This window comes from Aotus nancymaae, unplaced genomic scaffold, assembly GCF_030222135.1.
Source record: "Aotus nancymaae isolate 86718 unplaced genomic scaffold, 86718_ANA_hifiasm-v0.15.2.pri h1tg000029l, whole genome shotgun sequence".
Classification (NCBI taxonomy): Eukaryota; Metazoa; Chordata; class Mammalia; order Primates; family Aotidae; genus Aotus; species Aotus nancymaae.
The window spans coordinates 6,411,688-6,430,795 of record NW_026988442.1 but is presented as its reverse complement, the minus strand read 5'-3'; the positions used below and the strand labels follow the sequence as shown (position 1 = coordinate 6,430,795).

General features: G+C 46.0%; 1 protein-coding gene across 2 annotated transcripts; it reads left to right on the top strand.

Moving 5' to 3' along the window:
* Nucleotides 1-5,111: 5,111 nt before the first annotated feature.
* On the top strand, nucleotides 5,112-6,053 carry LOC135276926 (thymidylate synthase-like). 2 transcript variants are annotated; one of them, XM_064382163.1, is made up of 2 exons: nucleotides 5,112-5,343; nucleotides 5,566-6,053. In XM_064382163.1, exons 1-2 carry the CDS (start codon nucleotides 5,112-5,114, stop codon nucleotides 6,051-6,053), a joined length of 720 nt encoding a protein of 239 aa, XP_064238233.1. The 2 variants fall into 2 exon arrangements, with proteins under 2 accessions (XP_064238233.1, XP_064238232.1); XM_064382162.1 differs by having other exon boundaries at nucleotides 5,112-6,053.
* The last annotated feature ends 13,055 nt before the right edge of the window (nucleotides 6,054-19,108 follow it).

The following is a 19,108-nucleotide window of genomic DNA, read 5'->3' as shown; positions in this document are numbered from 1 at the left end:
CTGGAATCACAAAAGTCTCCTTGATCTACAGCCAACTCTCAAAGGAAATAGCCAACAACATCGAGGCTAAAACCTTAACAACTGTGTAGGAACAGATTGACTCTTTGGCAGCTGTATCCTCGAGATCTCCAAGGACTAGATATGTTAATGGCAGCACAGGCTGGAATTTGCTTAGCCTCAGATAGCAAAAGTTGCATTTGGGTAACTGAATTGGGAAAAGTACCAGGTAACAACAGACAATTCCTAAACTGAGCCTCTACTTGATGGAAACAAGCCTCTCAGGTTTGATGAAGAAGAAACAGGGAAATGGTTCTCCGGGTTTTTTTCCCTTTTTAGATCCACTTGTTAATCTCCTACTTTTGCTCCTTTTTGGTCCATGTCTTCTAAATCTAATCGACTGATTTGTCTCCTCTCACCTTCAGGCTGCCAAGCTCCAGATGATCCCCAGTGAGGGATACCATTCTCTCAGTGTTCAAGAGTCACCCTTCTACAGAAGAGCCCTAGACTGCCTATTAGTGGGACACAACAGAGATGAATTCCCTGTCTCTGTTAGACCTGGCTGGATACTATTTTATTTATTTATTTATTTATTTTTTGAGATGGAGTCTTGCTCTGTTGCCCAGGCTGAAGTACCATCGTGCCATCTCAGCACACTGCAACCTCTGCCTCCCGGGTTCAAGTAATTCTTTGCCTCAGCCTCCTGAGTAGCTGGGATTACAGGTGCCTGCCACCACACCTGGCTAATTTTTGTATTTTCTTTTTTTGAGACAGTCTCGTTCTGTTGCCCAGGCCAGAGTGCCTGGGGGGGATTTGTCAGAGTGGTGGGAAAAAGTATAGGGAAAGGATGCAAACCTTCTGAAAGGTCAGAAGCTTTTGCAGAGTCCCGGGGCAGCTGTTCTATAAACTGAGGCAGACGGCAAAGAGTAGATAGAAGGGAGTGTAGGGGAATTTATCTTAAACAGGCTCGTTTACTTATATTGGCCAGGAACTGACCATTGATCATCTGCACACCTGATGTTCCCTGAAAGGGGAACAATAAATGTTAATTACCTACAGGTTGTGTTTGCTCCAGGTTTTCAGCATTGTGCCTGCACTGAATAAAAGTAAGCAGCTTCAGCTTCTCTGGCCACTAGAGTGAGGTGGTCACCTAGCTGCTCTTACACTGCATGCCTGTATCTGAGTACTCATTTCATTCGTTGGTAGGCCAGGGTTTGTTGGACACACCCAGCAGGTGGTCCCCTGTGTGAGACACGCTGCAATGGATGGCGATGGAACCCTCGAAAATGAAACTGAAGCGACTTGACTGCCTGGTAAGTAATTGGTGCCCACTCAGGCTGGAGTACAGTGGCGGGATCTTGGCTCATTGCAACCTCAGCCTCCAGGGTTCAAGTTATTCTTGGGCCTCAGCCTCCAGAGCAGCTGGAAGGCTGTGGGAGATTGGTCAGAGTGGTGGGGAAAACTATAGGGAAAGGACGCAAACCTTCCAGCTACTCTGGAGGTTGAAGCGGGAGGATCACTTGAGCCCAGGAATTAAAGACACCAGTGAGCTATGATCACGCCACTGCACTCCACCCTGGGAAACAAAGCAAGACCCCATCTCATAAAAAAAAAAAAAAAAAGCTAAACATGCAACTACCATATGACCTCATATTTACCGTTCTCAGAATTAGCCAACAGAAATGAGAATTTACCTTCACACAAAAGCCTGTACATAAGTGTTTATAGTTGATTTATGCATCCTAGTCCCAAACTGGACACAACCCCCATGCCCTTCGGTGTGCAAATGTCCAGAGGAGTTTGGGGACTGGCGCTTTTTCTTGGAATGTGTGTAGCTTTCCAGAGAATGAATTAAGGTGTGTGTTGGGGAGCTAGCAGAACTGAGGAGGTCAGTCTAGAGTTGGGTACATCTTGAGCTGAATCTCTAAGGCCTTCAGTTTCCCAGATCTGTTTCCCTCGGAAGCGCTTAGGAAACAGGGCCTCCCTCTGTAGGGCAGCCCCCGGGCCTACAAAGGGGCACGCACTGATGTGCCTTGTCCTCTGTTCTCTTACACTTAGAACCTGTGAATAATTTGATAGGTGAAATGACCCATTGTCTGGAACACCATTTTTGGTGTGGATTTATGGGTGCCTGTGTACCATGTGTAGTCACATGTAATCCTGCTCAAAAAGGATAGAACTCCTTTTTGTCAGCTAGCGACTCCAGAATAATCAGACACACGTTCCCCCAAATTACCACAAGATGGCAGCACATGCACACTGCATTTCAAGCTCCTGCAGTGAGCTGAGATTGCGCCACTGCACCACAGCCTGGCGACAGAGTCAGAAAGTTCGTAAGATTCTTTTTTCAGTTTTATTTTGTGTTTTTGAGACGGAGTTTCACTCTGTTTGCCCAGGCTAGAGTACAATGGCGTGATCTCCGCTCACTGCAACCTCCACCTACCGGGTTCAAGCAATTCTCCTGCCTCAGCCTTCTGAGTAGCTGAGATTATAGGCATATGCCACTATACCTGGCTAATTTTGTATTTTTAGTAGAGATGGGGTTTCTCCATGTTGGTCGGGCTGGTCTTGAACTCTCGACCTCAGATGATCACTTCAGGTGATCCTCCTGAAGTGCTGGGATTACAGGCGCCAGCCACTTCACCCGGCTACCTTTTTTTTAGGTGGAAAATCCCAAATCCTATCAGAGCATATTTGGCATGTGAATTTTTTTTGAGACATGGTCTCACTCTGTTGCCCAGGCTGGAGTGCAGTGGTGAAATTATGGCTCACTACAGCATCAAACTCTTGGGCTTAAGCGATCCTTTCACCTCGGCCTGCTGAGTACCTGAGACTATAGGCAACCACCACTAGGCCCCACTAGCTTTTAATTTTTTTTTGTAGAGACAGAGTCTTGCTTTGTTGCCCAGGCTGGTCTTGAACTTCCAGCCTCAGGTGACCCTCCCTCCTGGCCTCCCAAAGCACTGGGTTTACAAGCACGAGACCCCATGCCAGGCCTAACACCTCTAATTTATTTTTATTTTTTATTTATTTATTTTGAGATGGAGTCTTGCTCTGCCACCCAGGCCAGAGTGCAGTGACACAATCTCGGCTCATTGCAACCTCTGCCTCCCAGGTTCAAGCGATTCTCCTGCCTCAGCCTCCCGAGTACCTGGGACTACAGGCACCTGCCACCACGCCCAGCCCTTTTTACTTATCTTAAGGAGGCTACTAGAAAATTTAGCTGGGCGTGGTGGTTCACACCTGTAATCTCAGCACTTTGGGAGGCCAAGGTGAGTGGATTGCTTGAGCTCAGGAATTCGAGACTACCCTAGACAACACGGTAAGACCCCATCTCTACAAAAAAATACAAAATTAGCTGGGCGTGGTGGCAGGTGCCTGTAGTCCCAGCTACTCAGGAGGCTGAGGTAGGAGAATCACCAGAGCGTGGGAAGTTGAGGCTGCAGTGAGCTGTGATCGAGTCACTGCCACAAAACAAACAAACAGAAAAACAAGAAAATTTAGATTACATTTAGGGTTGCATTATGTTTCCGTTGGGCAGTGCTGGCCTCTAGAAAGAAGATGAAGGGAATGTGTAGAGAGGAGAGGTGGATGAGGGCATTTAGCTGACGACACACCCAGCAGCACAGAGGAAAGGCTGCAGGGCTTGGCAAGAGCTGGAAGAAGGGCTCGGAGAGGTGGAGGCACAGGTGTATGGGACAAGGCTCTCGGGGCTGAGGGGCTCCAGGGAGTCCTGGGATTTTTGTGGTGCCTGGAATAAGCAGAGATGTCCTGATTTTTTCAATCGTGGCCAAGCTGCGACCAGAAGCAACGAGGAGGTCCAGTTCTAGCCAGAGATCTCCATTTATGCTGGAGAAAAGAAATATTTTGAAGGAAGCACCCTACAGGATTTGCTAATGAATCGGAGGTTGGAAATGAAAGTAAAGAATCAAGGATGGGCCAGGCACAGTGGCTCAGGCCTGTAATCCCAGCACTTGGGGAGGCCGAAGCAGGCAGATAGGTTGAGGTCGGGAGTTTGAGACCAGCTTGGCCAACATGGCGAAACCCCGTCTCTACTAAAAATACAGAAATTAGCCAAGCATGGTGGCACTTGCCTGTAATCTCAGCTACTCGGGAGGTGAAGCAGGAGAATCTCTCGAATCCGGGAGGTGGAGGTTGTAGTGAGATGAGATCGTGCCACTGCACTCCAGAATGGGTGACAGAGTGATATTCCATCTCAAAAAAAAAAAAAAAAAAAGAAAGAAAGAAAAAGAAAAAGAATGAATAGTGACTAAAGATTTGACCTGAGCCCCTTGAAGGATGGAGCTGCCAGTTAGGGGGAAGACCACAAGCAGAATGTTTGCGAGGCAGGGATTGCACATGAGTTCATACCGAGATGTTAAGTTTGAGAGACCTGCTAGACCACCTGCTAGATTTTGAGTAGGCAGTTGTCTAATAGGGCTCTGCAGCTCACTAGAGAGATGAGGCTGCAGGTATAAGTCTGAGGGTTGGCCGGGCACGGTGGCTCACACCTCTAATCCCAGCACTTTGGGAGGCTATGGCAGGTGGATCACAAGCTCAGGAGTTCGAGACCAGCCTGGCCAACATAGTGATACCCCATCTCTACTAAAACTACAATAGTTAGCTGGGCATAGTGGCACATGCCTGTAGTCCCAGCTACTCGGGAGGCTGAAGCAGAAGAATTGCTTGAACCCGGGAGGCAGAGGTTGTGGTGAGCCAAGATGGTGCCACTGCACTACAGCCTGGGTGACAGAACGAGACTCCATCTCAAAAAAAATAAAAATCTGAGGGTCTACAGCACATGGATGGTATTTAAAGCTATGCAACTTGACTTCTGAGATTAAAAGAATTATAGCTCAATCCACAGTCAACTCCCTATACCTTGCTGAAAAACAATGGTATAACTAACTCCCAATCCACTTTTAAGAGTGCATTTTTTTGCAGATGTATATTCCTATGGACATTTGGCTCAATCTAATATTACAGTCAATGTGTCTGCCCTAGGCAAACACGAGCTGACAAAGTATAAGAATTCAGAAGCCAGGCCACCTCGCCTGGTTCCGTCCCACCGTTAGCCGCGCCACTTCTGCCTCCGTCCCGCCACCTGCAGCGCCATGCCCGTCGCCGGCTCCGAGCTGCCACGCCAGCCGTTGCAGCCCGCCGCCCAGGAGCTGGACACCCAGCCGCGGTCGCCTCACGGGGAGCTGCAGTACCTGGGGCAGATCGAGCACATCCTTCGCTGCGGCGTCAGGAAGGACGACCGCACCAGCACCGGGACCCTGTCGGTGTTGGGCTTGCAGGCGCGCTACAGCCTGAAAGATGAATTTCCTCTGCTGACAACCAAACGTGTGTTCTGGAAGGGTGTTTTGGAGGAGTTGCTGTGGTTTATCAAGGGATTCACAAATGCTAAAGAGCTGTCTTCCAAGGGAGTGAAAATCTGGGATGCCAATGGATCCCGAGGCTTTCTGGATAGCTTGGGATTCTCCGCCAGAGAAGAAGGGGACTTGGGCCCAGTTTATGGCTTCCAGTGGAGGCATTTTGGGGCAGAATACAGAGATATGGATTCAGATTATTCAGGACAAGGAGTTGACCAACTGCAAAGAGTGATTGACACCATCAAAACCAACCCTGATGACAGAAGAATCATCATGTGCGCTTGGAATCCAAGAGATCTTCCTCTGATGGCGCTGCCTCCATGCCATGCCCTCTGCCAGTTCTGTGTGGTGAACGGTGAGCTGTCCTGCCAGCTGTACCAGAGATCGGGAGACATGGGCCTAGGTGTGCCTTTCAACATCGCCAGCTACGCCCTGCTCACGTACATGATCGCGCACATCACGGGCCTGAAGCCAGGTGACTTTGCACATACTTTGGGAGATGCACATATTTACCTGAATCACATCGAGCCACTGAAAATTCAGCTTCAGCGAGAACCCAGACTTTTCCCAAAGCTCAAGCTTCTTCGAAAAGTTGAGAAAATTGATGACTTCAAAGCTGAAGACTTTAAGGTTGAAGGGTACAATCCGCATCCAACTATTAAAATGGCAATGGCTGTTTAGGTGCTTTCAAAGGAGCGTGAAGGATATTGTCAGTCTTTGGGGGCTGGGCTGGATGCTAAGGTAAAAGTTCTTTTTGCTCTAAAAGAAAAAGGAACTAGGTCAAAAATCTGTCCGTGACCTATTAGTTATTAGTGTTTAAGGATGTTGCCACTGGCAAATGTAAGTGTGCCACTTCTTTCCATAATAAAAAGCTTTGAGTTAACTCACTGAGGGTATCTGAAAATGCTGAGATTATGAACAAAGTGAGGAGAATGAAATGTGTATGCTTTTAGCAAAAATATGTAGGTACATTTCAATCCCTTGTCTTTATAAAGAAGGTTGGTGAATTTTGAGAATTTCACAAGCTTTTCTCTCAAATCTAAAGGTGCTGAGTAACACCATCAATCATAATGTAGAGTGTGGTTATTGTACATTTAATGTTATAGTTGTTTTATAAGTAGCTATAATAAAAAAGTATTCTGCAAAAAAAAAAAAAAAAAAAAGAATTCAGAAGCCAGACAGGGTTTCTACATTTCATAGTGTAGAAATCCTATAGCCGCTCATCAAGAGCTTTCTACCCTCTGCTCACAAGTTGCTCTTGCCTCATTGTAGACACTTCCCTACATACCTATAATTTTGTTTACGATGAAATAAATGTTTGGGTAAGAGTCTCTTGAGCTGAAACTTACATCCCCCACAGCTGAGGAAAGCTGTTCCTTCTACATTAGGCCAACATGAGCAAGCAGTTCTCCCATCTAGACCCACGGCTTAGCAGCCTCTGTATAGAAATTACCCAAGAGCATACGCTGAAAAAAAACAGGTGGGGAGGGAATTGCATCAGATGAATCCTTCTTCCCCTTTGTGGTTCCTTGCTTAGCTAAGAAAAACACAAATAAACTCTTCGTGATCACCCTTTAACCCTGGATTGGTTCTGCATTCCACTTCCCTCAGGAACTCTACACCTTCTGACACAACCCATACCACGATTGCCTTCCCCTCCTGGATGTCACACAGAAGGCATTTAGAAATAGAAATTCCATTTGACCCAACAGCCCCATTACTGGGTATATACCCAAAGAATTATAAATCGTTCTACTATAAAGACACATGCACACGTATGTTCATTGCAGCCCTGTGTACAATAGCAAAGACCCGGAACCAACCCAAATGCCCATCGATGATAGACTGGACAAAGAAAATGTGGCACATATACACCATGGAATACTATGCAACCATAAAAAAGGATGAGTTCGTGTCCTTTGTAGGGACTTGGGTGAATCTGGAAACCATCGTTCTCAGCAAACTCGCACAAGAACAGAAAATCAAACACCGCATGTTCTCACTCATAGGTGGGTGTTGAACAATGAGAACACATGGACTCAGGGAAGGGAGCATCACACACTGGGGACATTTCTCTTGTAAATACGTTATAACATGTTTCTCTAACTGATAAGAATATTTTAAAAATAAAAACACATGCCATCAAACACCCAGTAAAGCTAACAACAATCCCTTTAATATCACCTAATATCTGTCTATATATTTTTTTCAGATGGAGTCTCGCTGTCGCCCAGACTGGAGTGCAGTGATGCTATCTCAGCTCACTGTAACCTCGGCCTCCTGGGTTCAAGCAATTCTCCTGCCTCAGCCTTCTGAGTAGCTGGGACTACAGGTGCGTGCCATGACATCCAGCTAATTTTTTGTATTTTTAGTAGAGACAGGTTTTCATTGTGTTAGCCAGGATGTGTATTTATTTATCTGATTATCTCAAAGGTATCTTTTTACGGTTGGCTTGTTTGAATCAGGATTAGAAAGGTCCGTATATTACGTTTGGTTGTTATATCTCTTAAGTCTCTTTTATTCCATAGCAATCTTATATCTCTTTTTGTTTTAATGCCATTGACTTTTTGGAAAGGATGAATCAGTTGCCTTCTAGAATGTTCTGTGTTCTGAGTTTGGCTTTTTGCTTGCCATGATGTCATCTGCATCCTATGGTACTCTGTCCCCAGTATTCTGTGTATATTGGAAAGTCAGGTCTACAGGCTTGTTCAGATTCAGTTTTTTAGGCAAGAAGGATTGATAAGAGATATTGTGCTTTTGCTATTACTACCTGTCCGGATGCCTCCTTGTACATTTGGTGAAGCTAGGGCCAAATGCTCAGCAGGTTCAGGTGATGTAAGCCTGATCCCTTCGTCATAAGGTTCCCTATAAACCTTTTACATCATGGTTCTGGCATCTCCTGGTGATCATTATCTACATTCATTGTTTCATGCATGCCTACAAAATGATTTTTAAAAATTCTATCACTCCTTTGCTTTTACTAATTAGAATTCTTCTATAAAGGAAACCTTTTTCTTATCAATGACTTGGTATTTTTGAAATATAGCTGATGTTGGGCGTGGTGGCTTACGCCTGTAATCCCAGTACTTTGGGAGGTCAAGGCGGGTGGATCGCTTTGAGCCCAGGAGTTCGAGATCAACCTGGGCAACATGTTGAAACCCCATCTCTACAAAAAAAAAAAAAATACAAAAGGTAGCCAGGCCTGGTGGTGCATGCCTGTGGTCCCAGTTACTCAGGAGGCTGAGGTGGGAAGATCAACTGAGCTTGTGAAGTCAAGGCTGCAGTGAGGCATGATTGCAACACTGTACTCCAGCTTGGGCAACAGAGTGAGCCCCTGAAGAAAGAAAGGGAAGAAAGGAAGAAAGAAAAGAAAAAGGAAAGAAAAGAGGAAGGAAGGGAGGGAGGGAGAGAGAGAGGGAAGGAAAGAAAGAAAGAAAAAAAATGAAAGAGGGAGGAGGGAGGGAGGGAGACAGGGAGGGAAGGAAGGGAAGACAGACAAGGAGAGAGAGGAAAGAGGGTAGGGAGCTGATACAGAAAGATTCGATAAATGCTTAATTCTGTCTGTTTATTTATCAATTGTCAAAAAACTGGCCTATTACCCGGAAAACTCCAGTGGTGACAAATGCAGGGGTCTTGCTGTTGTGATCATTCTGTAATTGTGTCATTATAATACATCTATTGTAAACATCTGTTTTGATGCTAAAGCTGTCCCATTGTAGGTGAGTTGAAGTCTCTTCACATCGGTTCTGGGTTCCTTTGACTTCATCCTATTAGTGTTTGATGCCTTCCTTGCTTTCTTTATTTTATTTTATTTATTATTATTATTTTTATTATACTTTAAGTTCCAGGGTACATGTGCAAAACTTGCAAGTTTGTTACATAGGTATACACATGCCATGGTGGTTTGCTGCATCCATCACCCTGTCATCTACATTAGGTATTTCTCCTAATGCTATCCCTCCCCTAGCCCTCAACCCCCTGCTATCCCTCTCCTAGCCTCCCACCCCCTGCTATCCCTCTCCTAGCCTCCCACCCCCTGCTATCCCTCCCCTAGCCCCCCACCCCTTGCTATCCCTCTCCTAGCCCCCCACCCCTGCTATCCCTCCCCTAGCCCCCACCCCCTGCTATCCCTCCCCTAGCCCCCCACCCCCTGCTATCCCTCCCTAGCCCCCCACCCCCGATACCTTCCTTGCTTTCAATGTGATAAGCAGTCCAGTGCTCACCTCATTTATGCCCTGCCCTAGACTGATGAAAATCTATTTTCCTGCTGGTCTAGAGTGAATCATGTGCCATTCCACAGCCTCCCTGTTCCTTGGACTTATTTGGGTCACTGTCGCTGGCTAGGAGCTGTGGTCATTAGAAGTTGGTTTTATTGGCTGAGCAGAGTGGCTCATGCCTGTAATCCTAGCACTTTGGGAGGCCAAGGCGGGTGGATCGCTTGACTAGGAGTTTGAGATTAGCCTGCGCAACATGGCAAAACCCCATCTCTATAAAAAATACAAAAATTAGCCAGGCGTGGTGGCATGCACCTGTAGTCTCAGCTACTTGCGGGATTGAGGTGGGAGGATTGCTTGAGTCCAGGAGTTTGAGGTTGCAATGAGCCATGATCATACCATTGCACTCCAGCCTGGGTGACAAAGTGAGACCTTGTCTCTAAAAAAAAGACAAACCCCAACTCTCCTGCAGTCTCTTCAGTGCTCTGGGGCAGAAACATAACGGGCTTGGTAAGGGCAGACTGTGGTTCAGGGAAGGTCACTCAGAAAGTAGGTGGTCAGAATCCTGAGTGGAGTACATGGGTGGAAGGGAAGAGAGCTTTTGTTTGTAAGAGTTTGATCAAACTATAACACTGATCATTCTTGGCATCACATTTTCATCTGCATAGAGGGAATCAGGCTGGGCAAACAGTGGCTCAAGGAAACTGGTCTGGGTAATGTAAGGATGAGAGTAATTCAAGGCTACTATTCCTGTTTTCTTTGTTTCTGTTTTTTTTTTTTTTTTAGATGGAGTTTTGCTCTTGTTTCCCAGGCTGGAGGGCGGGATCTTGGTTCACTGCAACCTCCGCCTCTTGAGTTCTAGCGATTCTCCTGCCTTAGCCTCCCAAGTAGCTTGGATTACAGGCACCCACCACCACCTCCGGCTAATTTTTTAAAATATTTTTAGTAGAGATGGAGTTTCACCATGTTGGCCAGGCTGGTCTTGAACTGACCTCAAGTGATCTGCCCTCCTTGGCCTCCCAAAGCGCTAGGATTGCAGGTGTGAGCCACTGTGCCTGGCCTAAGACTATTGTTCTTGGAGGTGAAAAAAGGTACCTCCCCTCTCTCCTGGGGTATGCTGGTCCCGGGTATGGATATGGCACCAGCAGAAACACTGATTGGGGTCTGAGCAGCAATATGGCCTCATGCTTACCCCTTGGATTCTCTATGGCAGGGCATCACCAGGGGTCCAAGAGAGTTTCCCAGGTATCAGTATCATACACTTTCAACCAGCAAGCAACACAATGATGGCCTCTAAAGACCAACCACCCATCTAGCATCAGGCTAGGTGCTATATACTTATCTCTAACCCACGCCATAACTCTGCCAATTTGAGACTATTACAGCATTTTCCAGAAAAAGAGACTGAGGCTAGGTGTCGTGGCTCATGCCTGTAATCCCGGCACTTTGGGAGGCTGAGGCAGGAGGATCACTTGAACCCAGGAGTTCCAGACCAGACTGGGTAATATGGCAAAACTTCATCTCTACAAAAATTTTTTAAAAATTAGCTGGGCATGGTGGCATGCACCTGCAGTCACAGCTACTCAGGAGGCTGAGGTGGGAAGACGGCTTGAGCCCCAGGCATCAAGGTTGCAGTGAACCACGATCATGCCACTGCAGTCAGGCCTGGGTGACAGTGAGATCCTGTCTCAGAGAGAAAGAGAGATTGAGAGAGAGACTGACGCTCAAACAGACAGATTCACATGGGTGGAGGCAGGATTGCAACATACTGCATGCTGCAGCTGTTGAGCTCCGTGAGGGGTAACCACATACGCACTACTGAGCCTCCAGTGCCTAGCCACGACATGTGAATTCTATCTAGTAGGTATTTCTGCATTATGTAAGATCATGAGCAGTTCCTCTACCCCACAGGGAAACTGGGAACTCAACAGTACAAGCTGCAGCACTTCCCTGCCCATACTTGACCTACTCCAGTACAGGATTCACTGCCAGAGTCACGGCAAAGGAGACACAGCTTCTGCATTTTTGGCATCGATAGTCATTGGCCTCCTTGTTTCCTAATGTTTCCCAACCTTAAAAAAAATTAATTAGAAGAGGTACAAACATTTTGGGGACTCCTCTTTGAGCCAAAGTCATCTCACTAAGATTCTACCAATGTGCTAGTGGGGCTGTCGGTTCAGACTCCACACACTTTGATGTCAACAATGAAATGCTTTCAGAGGGGAAGGTGGGAGGCACACGCCTGTAGTCTCAGCTGGGCGTGGTGGCACTCCCTGTAGTCCCAGCTACTTGCAGGACTGCGGTGGGAGGATTGTCCAACACATGGACACGGGGTAATCTTCCAGGGCCTACCTCCCAATTCCCAGAAGGGACAGCTGGGAATTTATGCACCACGTGCATCTCTGGAGTACTTCCTAAGAGAAGAGAGGCTGAGGCCTGGTGCACAAATTCTGTATCTCTGGCAGAGCCCTCACATGAAACTGTCTTTGCAAAATTAGACAGAGAAATCTGACATAGCTGACCTTTCTTTCCTCTAACCTCCAAGCCGTTCTTGGTCATTTCTGGGCATAAGCCAAACTAACTCTGGGAGAAATTTAGTTTATAGTTTAAACTTAGCCTATCATAGCCCTACTCAAAACTAAATCACCTTTGTAAAATGAATGAAAGGTCGCAAGTTTAGGAGAATGAGCAGGACCTGAATTCTGCTAAGATGTAGGTTTATCCTTTGGATAAACAGCCATTGTTCCGGAGGTCACAGGATTTGCAACTTCCCCAGTTTCTCTTGTATATCACATCACTATTGTACAACCTAAGACTGGACTTTTCAGATGTCTTTTCCGACTTCTGCATTTCTGACAGTTGGCTAACTCCACCCAGACTCATGACTCATGACTAACCAGTCCTCTGGCACACCCACCCAGAGGCAAACTGTTTCCCACACCTTGTGAAGGCATCCCCAACCAATCAGTAGCATTCCTTGGTCCCCCGCCCATTCTCTCCTTCCCTGCCCACCAAACTATCCTTGAAAAACCCCTAAACTCAAAGCCCACAGGGAGATTGGTTTGAGTAATAATTCCATCTCCTGTGTGGTGGAGGGTCTTGCGTCGATTAAACTCTTTACTGCAGTGAAAGGATTTTGTCTGTGCGACAGGCAGGAAGAACCCTTCAGGCAATCACAAAACATGCTGGGAGCCTAGGCACCTCTGCCTCTGCTATCCACATGGCCACTGCCTTCTAACACCAAACATGGGATATCTTCATCACACTAATTCCCCAAACCTCGGCCCTTTCCTCGTAGAACAACCTTGCTGAACAATGGAGACAGACTCTCATTTCTGTTTCAACTGGAGACACAAGAAACTGTGCTTCTAAAGATCACTTGTAAGTTGCTTCCTAGAAACTTGAAGACCATTTACCCATTGGATATGTTCTTTTTTTTTCTGAGATGGAGTCTTACTCTATTGTTCAGGCTGGAGTGCAGTGACACAATCTTGGCTCACTACAACCTCTGCCTCCTGGGTTCAAGATATTCTCCTGCCTTAGCCTCTCAAATAGCTGGGATTATAGGCATGTGCCACCACGCCGGGCTAACTTTGTATTTTAGTAGAGATGGGGTTTCACCATGTTGGGCAGGCTGGTCTCAAACTCCTGACCTCAAGTGATCCACCCACCTTGGCCTCCCAAAGGGCTAGGATTACAGGCATGAGTCACCATGCCTGACCTTTATCATGATTTTAATTTGCATTTCCTAATGGTTAGTGATGTTGAATATCTTATGTGTTTATTGATATTCTTATATTGTCTTCAATGGGATGTATCCTCATATCTTTTGCTCATTTTTAAACTGAATTTTCATGGGTTTTTTTGTTTTCTTTTCTTTTTTTTTTTTTGGTTATTGTTTGTTTTACAACAGGGTCTTGCTCTGTCACCCAGGCTGGAGTGCAGTAGTGCAATCATGGCTCACTGCAGACTCGACCACCGGACTCAAGTAATCCTCCTGCCTCATGGCAGGGACTACAGGTGCACGCCACCACGCCTGGCTGATTTTTAAAATTTTTGTAGCGATGGGATCTTGCTGTGTTTCTCAGGCTGGTCTTCATCTCTTGGCCTCAAATGATCTTCCCACCTTGGGCTCTAAAAGTTCTGGGATTACAAGTGTGAGCCACCGCACCCAGCCTGTTAGCTGCTAAAATATTTGAGGTTTTATATTTAATTCTATGATTCATTTTGAGTTACTTCTTGTATAGTTATAAACTTTAGGCCAACGTTCACCGTCATGGCATTGGATGTCCCATTGCTCCAGCATCATTTTTTTTTTTTTTGAAACAGGGTCTTGCTCTGTTGCCCAGACTGGAGTGCAGTGGCGTGATCTTGGCTTACTGCAACCGCTGCCTCCCAGGTTCAAGTGATTCTCATGCCTCAGCCTCCCGAGTAGTTGGGATTACAAGTACATGCCACCAAGCCCAGCTAATTTTTGTAGTTTTAGTAGAGACAGGATTTTGCCATGTTGGCCAGGCTGGTCTCAAACTCCTGACCTCAAGTGATCCACCCACCTCAGCCTCCCAAAATGTTGGGATTACAGGAGTGAGCCATTGCACCTGGCCGCTCCAGCATCATTTCTTGAAAAGGCCATCCTTCCTTCACTCCTTCATTGAATTGCCTTTACATCTTTGTCAAAAAGCAGTTGGCTGTGCTTGTGTGGATTTTTCTATTCTGTGCTACTGATCTATGTGTCTATCTTTCTGCCAGTAGCAAAGTTTTGGTTCCTGCAGTTATATAAGTTTTAAAATCAGGTAGAGTGATTCCTCCCACTTGCTTTTTGTTCAAAATTGTTTTAGCTATTCCATTTCTTTTGCCTCTCCAGATAAATTTGAATTTAATCATGAGTATATCCACAAAATATTTTTCTGGGATTATGATATGATTTGAATTAAAACTAGACATCCGGCAGCCATGGTGGCTCACGCCTGTAATCCTTGCACTTTAGAAGGCCAAGGCAGGCAGAATGTCTCAGCTCAAGAGTTCAAGACCAATCTGAACAACATGGCAAAACCCGTCTCTACTAAAAACACAAAAAAAATTAGCCAGGCATGGTGGCAGGAGCCTGTAATCCCAACTACTCAGGAGGCTGAGACAGGAGAATCACTCGAGTGAGCCGAGATCGCACCATTGCACTCCAGCCTGGGTAACAGAGTGAGACTCTGTCTAAAAACAATATAAATAAATAAACAAACAAACAAATAAAACTAGGTATCAAAGTGGAAGAATTGACATCTTTACCATGTTGAGTACTCCAATGCATAAATCTGGACTATCTCTTCATTTATTTAGACATATATTTAAATTTCTTTTAACAATATTGTGTAGCTTTGGGCATACAAGCTCTGTATATATTTTGTTTCATTTGCACCTAAATATTTCTTTATTAGCGATTGTAAATGATAATTTTAAGTTTGGTGTCCACATGTACCTTTTGTCTTTCTAGGCTGACCTTTTCCTGGTCCTGTGATTAAAGAGAGCAGGCTTATTTTGTCCACACAGCGCTAGTCTCATTGTTGTTCATGTTTCTTGACTGCCAACTTCTCTAGTATTGTCTGGGGTACATAAGGCAAGAAGAAAACCCAGGGAACTCACACTAGGTTGCTCCTTGAGTCCTGAAGTCCCTAGCTAGTCCGTCTTCTCTCTACCTTTTAGAGTATTATGTTTGTTACACATATAATGTCTAGAATTTTTTTTTTTTTTTGAGATGGAGTTTTGCTCTTGTTGCCCAGGCTGGAGTACAGGTGCTATCTCGGCTCACTGCAAACTCCACCTCCTAGGTTCAAGCAATTCTCCTGCCTCAGCCTCCCGAGTAACTGGGATTACAGGCATGTGCCACGATGCCCAGCTAATTTTGTATTTGTTTAGTAGAGACAGGGTTTCTCCATGTTGGTCAGGCTGGTCTCAAACTCCTGACCTCAGGCGATCCGTCCGCCTCGGCCTCCCAAAGTTGCTGGGATTACAGGTGTGAGCCACCGCACCCAGCCCATGTCTAGAGTTTTTAATTGTACTAGCAGGAGTAACATGGAAAGTACTTCTAGTCCATCTTTTTGGAAGAAGTCCAATTTTTCATTATATAAGTCAAAAAAAGTTTTAAAAAGTAGAGTCCACAATTTTGTTAAAAACAAAACATACTATTTGCATTTTAAAAAGACTAGAAGGCCGGGCGCCATGGCTCATGCCTGTAATCCTAACACATTGGGAGGCTGAGGCTGGCGGATCACCTGAGGTCAGGAGTTCGAGACCAGCCTGGCCAACGTAGAGAAATCTCGTCTCTACTAAAAATACAAAAAGTAGCTGGGCATGGTGGCATGCACCTGTAATCCCAGCTAATCAGGAGGCTGAGGCAGGAGAATTGCTTGAACCTGGGAGGCAGAGGTTGTAGTGAGCCAATATTGAGCCACTGCACTCCAGTGTGGGCTGGAGGGAGACTCTGTCTCAAAAAACAGAAAAACTAGAAATACATACAGTAAGTCCTCAATCTCATTGACAGGTTCTTGGAAACTGTGACTTTAAGCAAAATGATGTACAGCAGGTCCTTAAATAATGTTGTTTTCCTCAATGTTTTTTTATAATGTTAATGAGGACAAAAATTGCCTTCACTATATGTCATTTTGCTTAAAATCACAATTTCAAAGAACGTATTAATGATGTTGAGGACTTACTGTACATGTCATATAGTAAATTATAATAATGCAAATATTTGTGTAGTAATCTTCTGAATATTTGTCTTTTCCTTTACTTCTACTTTCTAGTTTATTTATTGATTGATTGAGATAGGGTCTTGCTCAGTCACCTAGACTGCTGGAGTGCAGTGATGGAATCACAGCTCACTGCAGTGTCAAACTCCTGGACTCAAGTGATTCTCCTGCCTCAGCCTCTCGAGTAGCTAGGACCACAGATGTGCACCATTGTGCCTGGCTAATTAAAAAAAATTTTTTTTTTTTTGTAGAGATGGTGTCTTGCTAGTTGTCCAGGCTGGTCTTGAACTTTTTTTTTTTTTTTTGAGAGAGGGTCATGTTCTGTCACCCAGGCTGTAGTGCAGTGGTGCAGTCATGGCTCACTGCAGTCTCAACCTCCTGGACTCAAGCAATCCTTCCACTTCAGCCTCCTGAGTAGCTGGGACTATAGATGCATGCCACCATGCCCAGCTAATTTTTGTATATATATATTTTTTTTTGTAGAGACGAAGTTGTCCAGGCTGGTCTCAAAACCCTGGGCTCAAGTGATCCTCTCAAGTGCTGGGATTATATGCTCCACTGGTCTGGAACCGTTGGTGTTCAGTAATCCTTCTGCCTTGGCCTCCCTGAGTGTTGGGATTACAGGCATGAGCCACTGTGCCTGGCATAGTTTTTAGAGTGTGTGTGTGTGTGTGTGTGTGTGTGTGTGTGTGTGTTTTAGACAGAGTCTAGTGCTGTCACCCGAGCTGGAGTGCAGTGGAACAATCTCAGCTCACTGCAACCACCACTTCCCAGGTTCAAGTGATTTTCCTGTCTCAGTCCCCCAAGTAGCTGGGACTACAGGTGCCTACCACCACGCCCAGCTAAATTTTGTATTTTTAGTAGAGAGATTTCACTGTGTTGGCCAGGCTGGTCTTGAACTCCTGACCTTGTGATTTGTACTATTTAGTTTTTTAAATAATGAACATGTATTGCTTTGGAAATGATTAAAAAACATTTTCCCACAAACTGATTTCTACTGGCATCTTCCCTTCATGTGAAACCCCCTCCCCACGAGGTCATGTTCACCTTTGCTTTGTTGTGTATGGGTTCCAAACTACCGAAACAAAATATCATTTGTGTAAGGTTTGAATGAGGCAACTGAGGCCAGTTATTGGAATAAAGAAATTTAATCGGCTCCTGGGTGAGGTTCTGCGGTCTGACAGGAGGGGCAGGAGAAGTCGTGCCAACTTCCTGGAGTGTGGGGTTTTTATGGCATGGGGGTTGAGCAACGACAAGGCACTCTGATTGGCCCTAAGAGGACCAGAAGGGAACGGGGCAGGCCGTCGTTGGCTATTGGGTGGCTGAGCGAGTCCTCCGGTGCAGGAGATGGCTAGGATTGCCTTAGCTGGGGCGTGGTTGACTCGGAGAGTTCCTGGGCGGAGCACACAGCAGCGGGAAGGCAGGGAAAAGGACGGGGGTGGGGGGACATCAGGAACCCTTTTGGGTGAGGCTACCAGTCTGACATTCCAACCCTTTTGATGATATAGGACACCGCTCTTTCTGGCTACTTCCTGCTGGTTAGGGCATAGAGGAGGACTGGGTCTAGTGAGCAGGTGCCTCGGTTGGGAGTCGGACATAGGGATGAAGCAACATTTGGTTAACAGCCACTCGTCCAATTTCTTGCATACGAGCTTGCAGGAACCTGAGAAGGAAAGGGGCTATTGGTAATAGTAAGCAGATTACGATGATGGGAGTGATGATAGGGGTCAGCCAGGTAAGTATGGGAGATTGCCACCAGCTGAGAGGTGAGACTGATGTATTCTGCTTTTTACGGAGGTCTTCTTGGAGGCAGTGGAGAGTGTTGACATTTTCTTCTGCTAGGCCTATTTCATTGATGTAATAGCAGCACTGTTCCTGGAGAAACAGACGGGTACCTCCCTTTTCTGCTGTTAGCAGGTCAAGGGCCCATCGGTTCTGGAGAGCTACCTGGGCCAGTGATATGATCTGTCGCTGGAGGGAGGCCAGGGAGGTGGCTGACACCTTGATAGCCACGCGAAGCTTGTCTTCTAGTTGAGTGGTTGAGGTGACACTGTAGCCCAGGGCACCGCTACCCAGCATGGCCGCCACCAGAGCGGATGCTAGAGAGAGACCAGCGACCATTGGGAGGAAGACTGCTCGTCTGTCTCAGTGATTAGGGGAAGGTGGAAGGAGGGATAGAAGTTCGGCCTGTCTGTATATCTCTAACTGCAGGACCAAGGTGACAGGCATACAAGGGAAAGGGAAGGAGGCATAAATAACTTTAGTTAAGGTTCCATTACACCAGAAGTATCCTCCTGGTGGTGCGTAGAGGGAGGTTTTTATTTTTACTGTGGTGTTACAGCTGGGACTGGAGCTGCTGGCTGTCTCATAACAGAGAGAGAAATTTTGAGAGTGTACTTGGAACAAGGGGATATCCGTTAAGATGGTGCCGGGTCCTGTAGGTGATTGTGACAGATTGAACCCGGACCTGAGGGGAACTGCAGCCAAGGTGGGGGGTTGCTGAGAGAGGCTCATAAAAAGCAGTGAGTGAGGTTTACGGTTTTGGTTAAGTTTAACATGTTGGCTCCCTGCTGTACTAGAGTCAACCAGGAGAAAGGATGAGAGGTGCTATCTAAGGGTTTGAATTGGTTAGTTAGAGTGGCCTCATTTTCCAGGATTGTATGGCTTACAGAGCCAAGTTGTTCTATAACCTCAGGGACAATGTGGGTATAGGACCGGAATATTAGCCATGTTCCCTGGGGGTATCTCCAAGTATAGTCTACATACAGTTTGCCGGCACTCC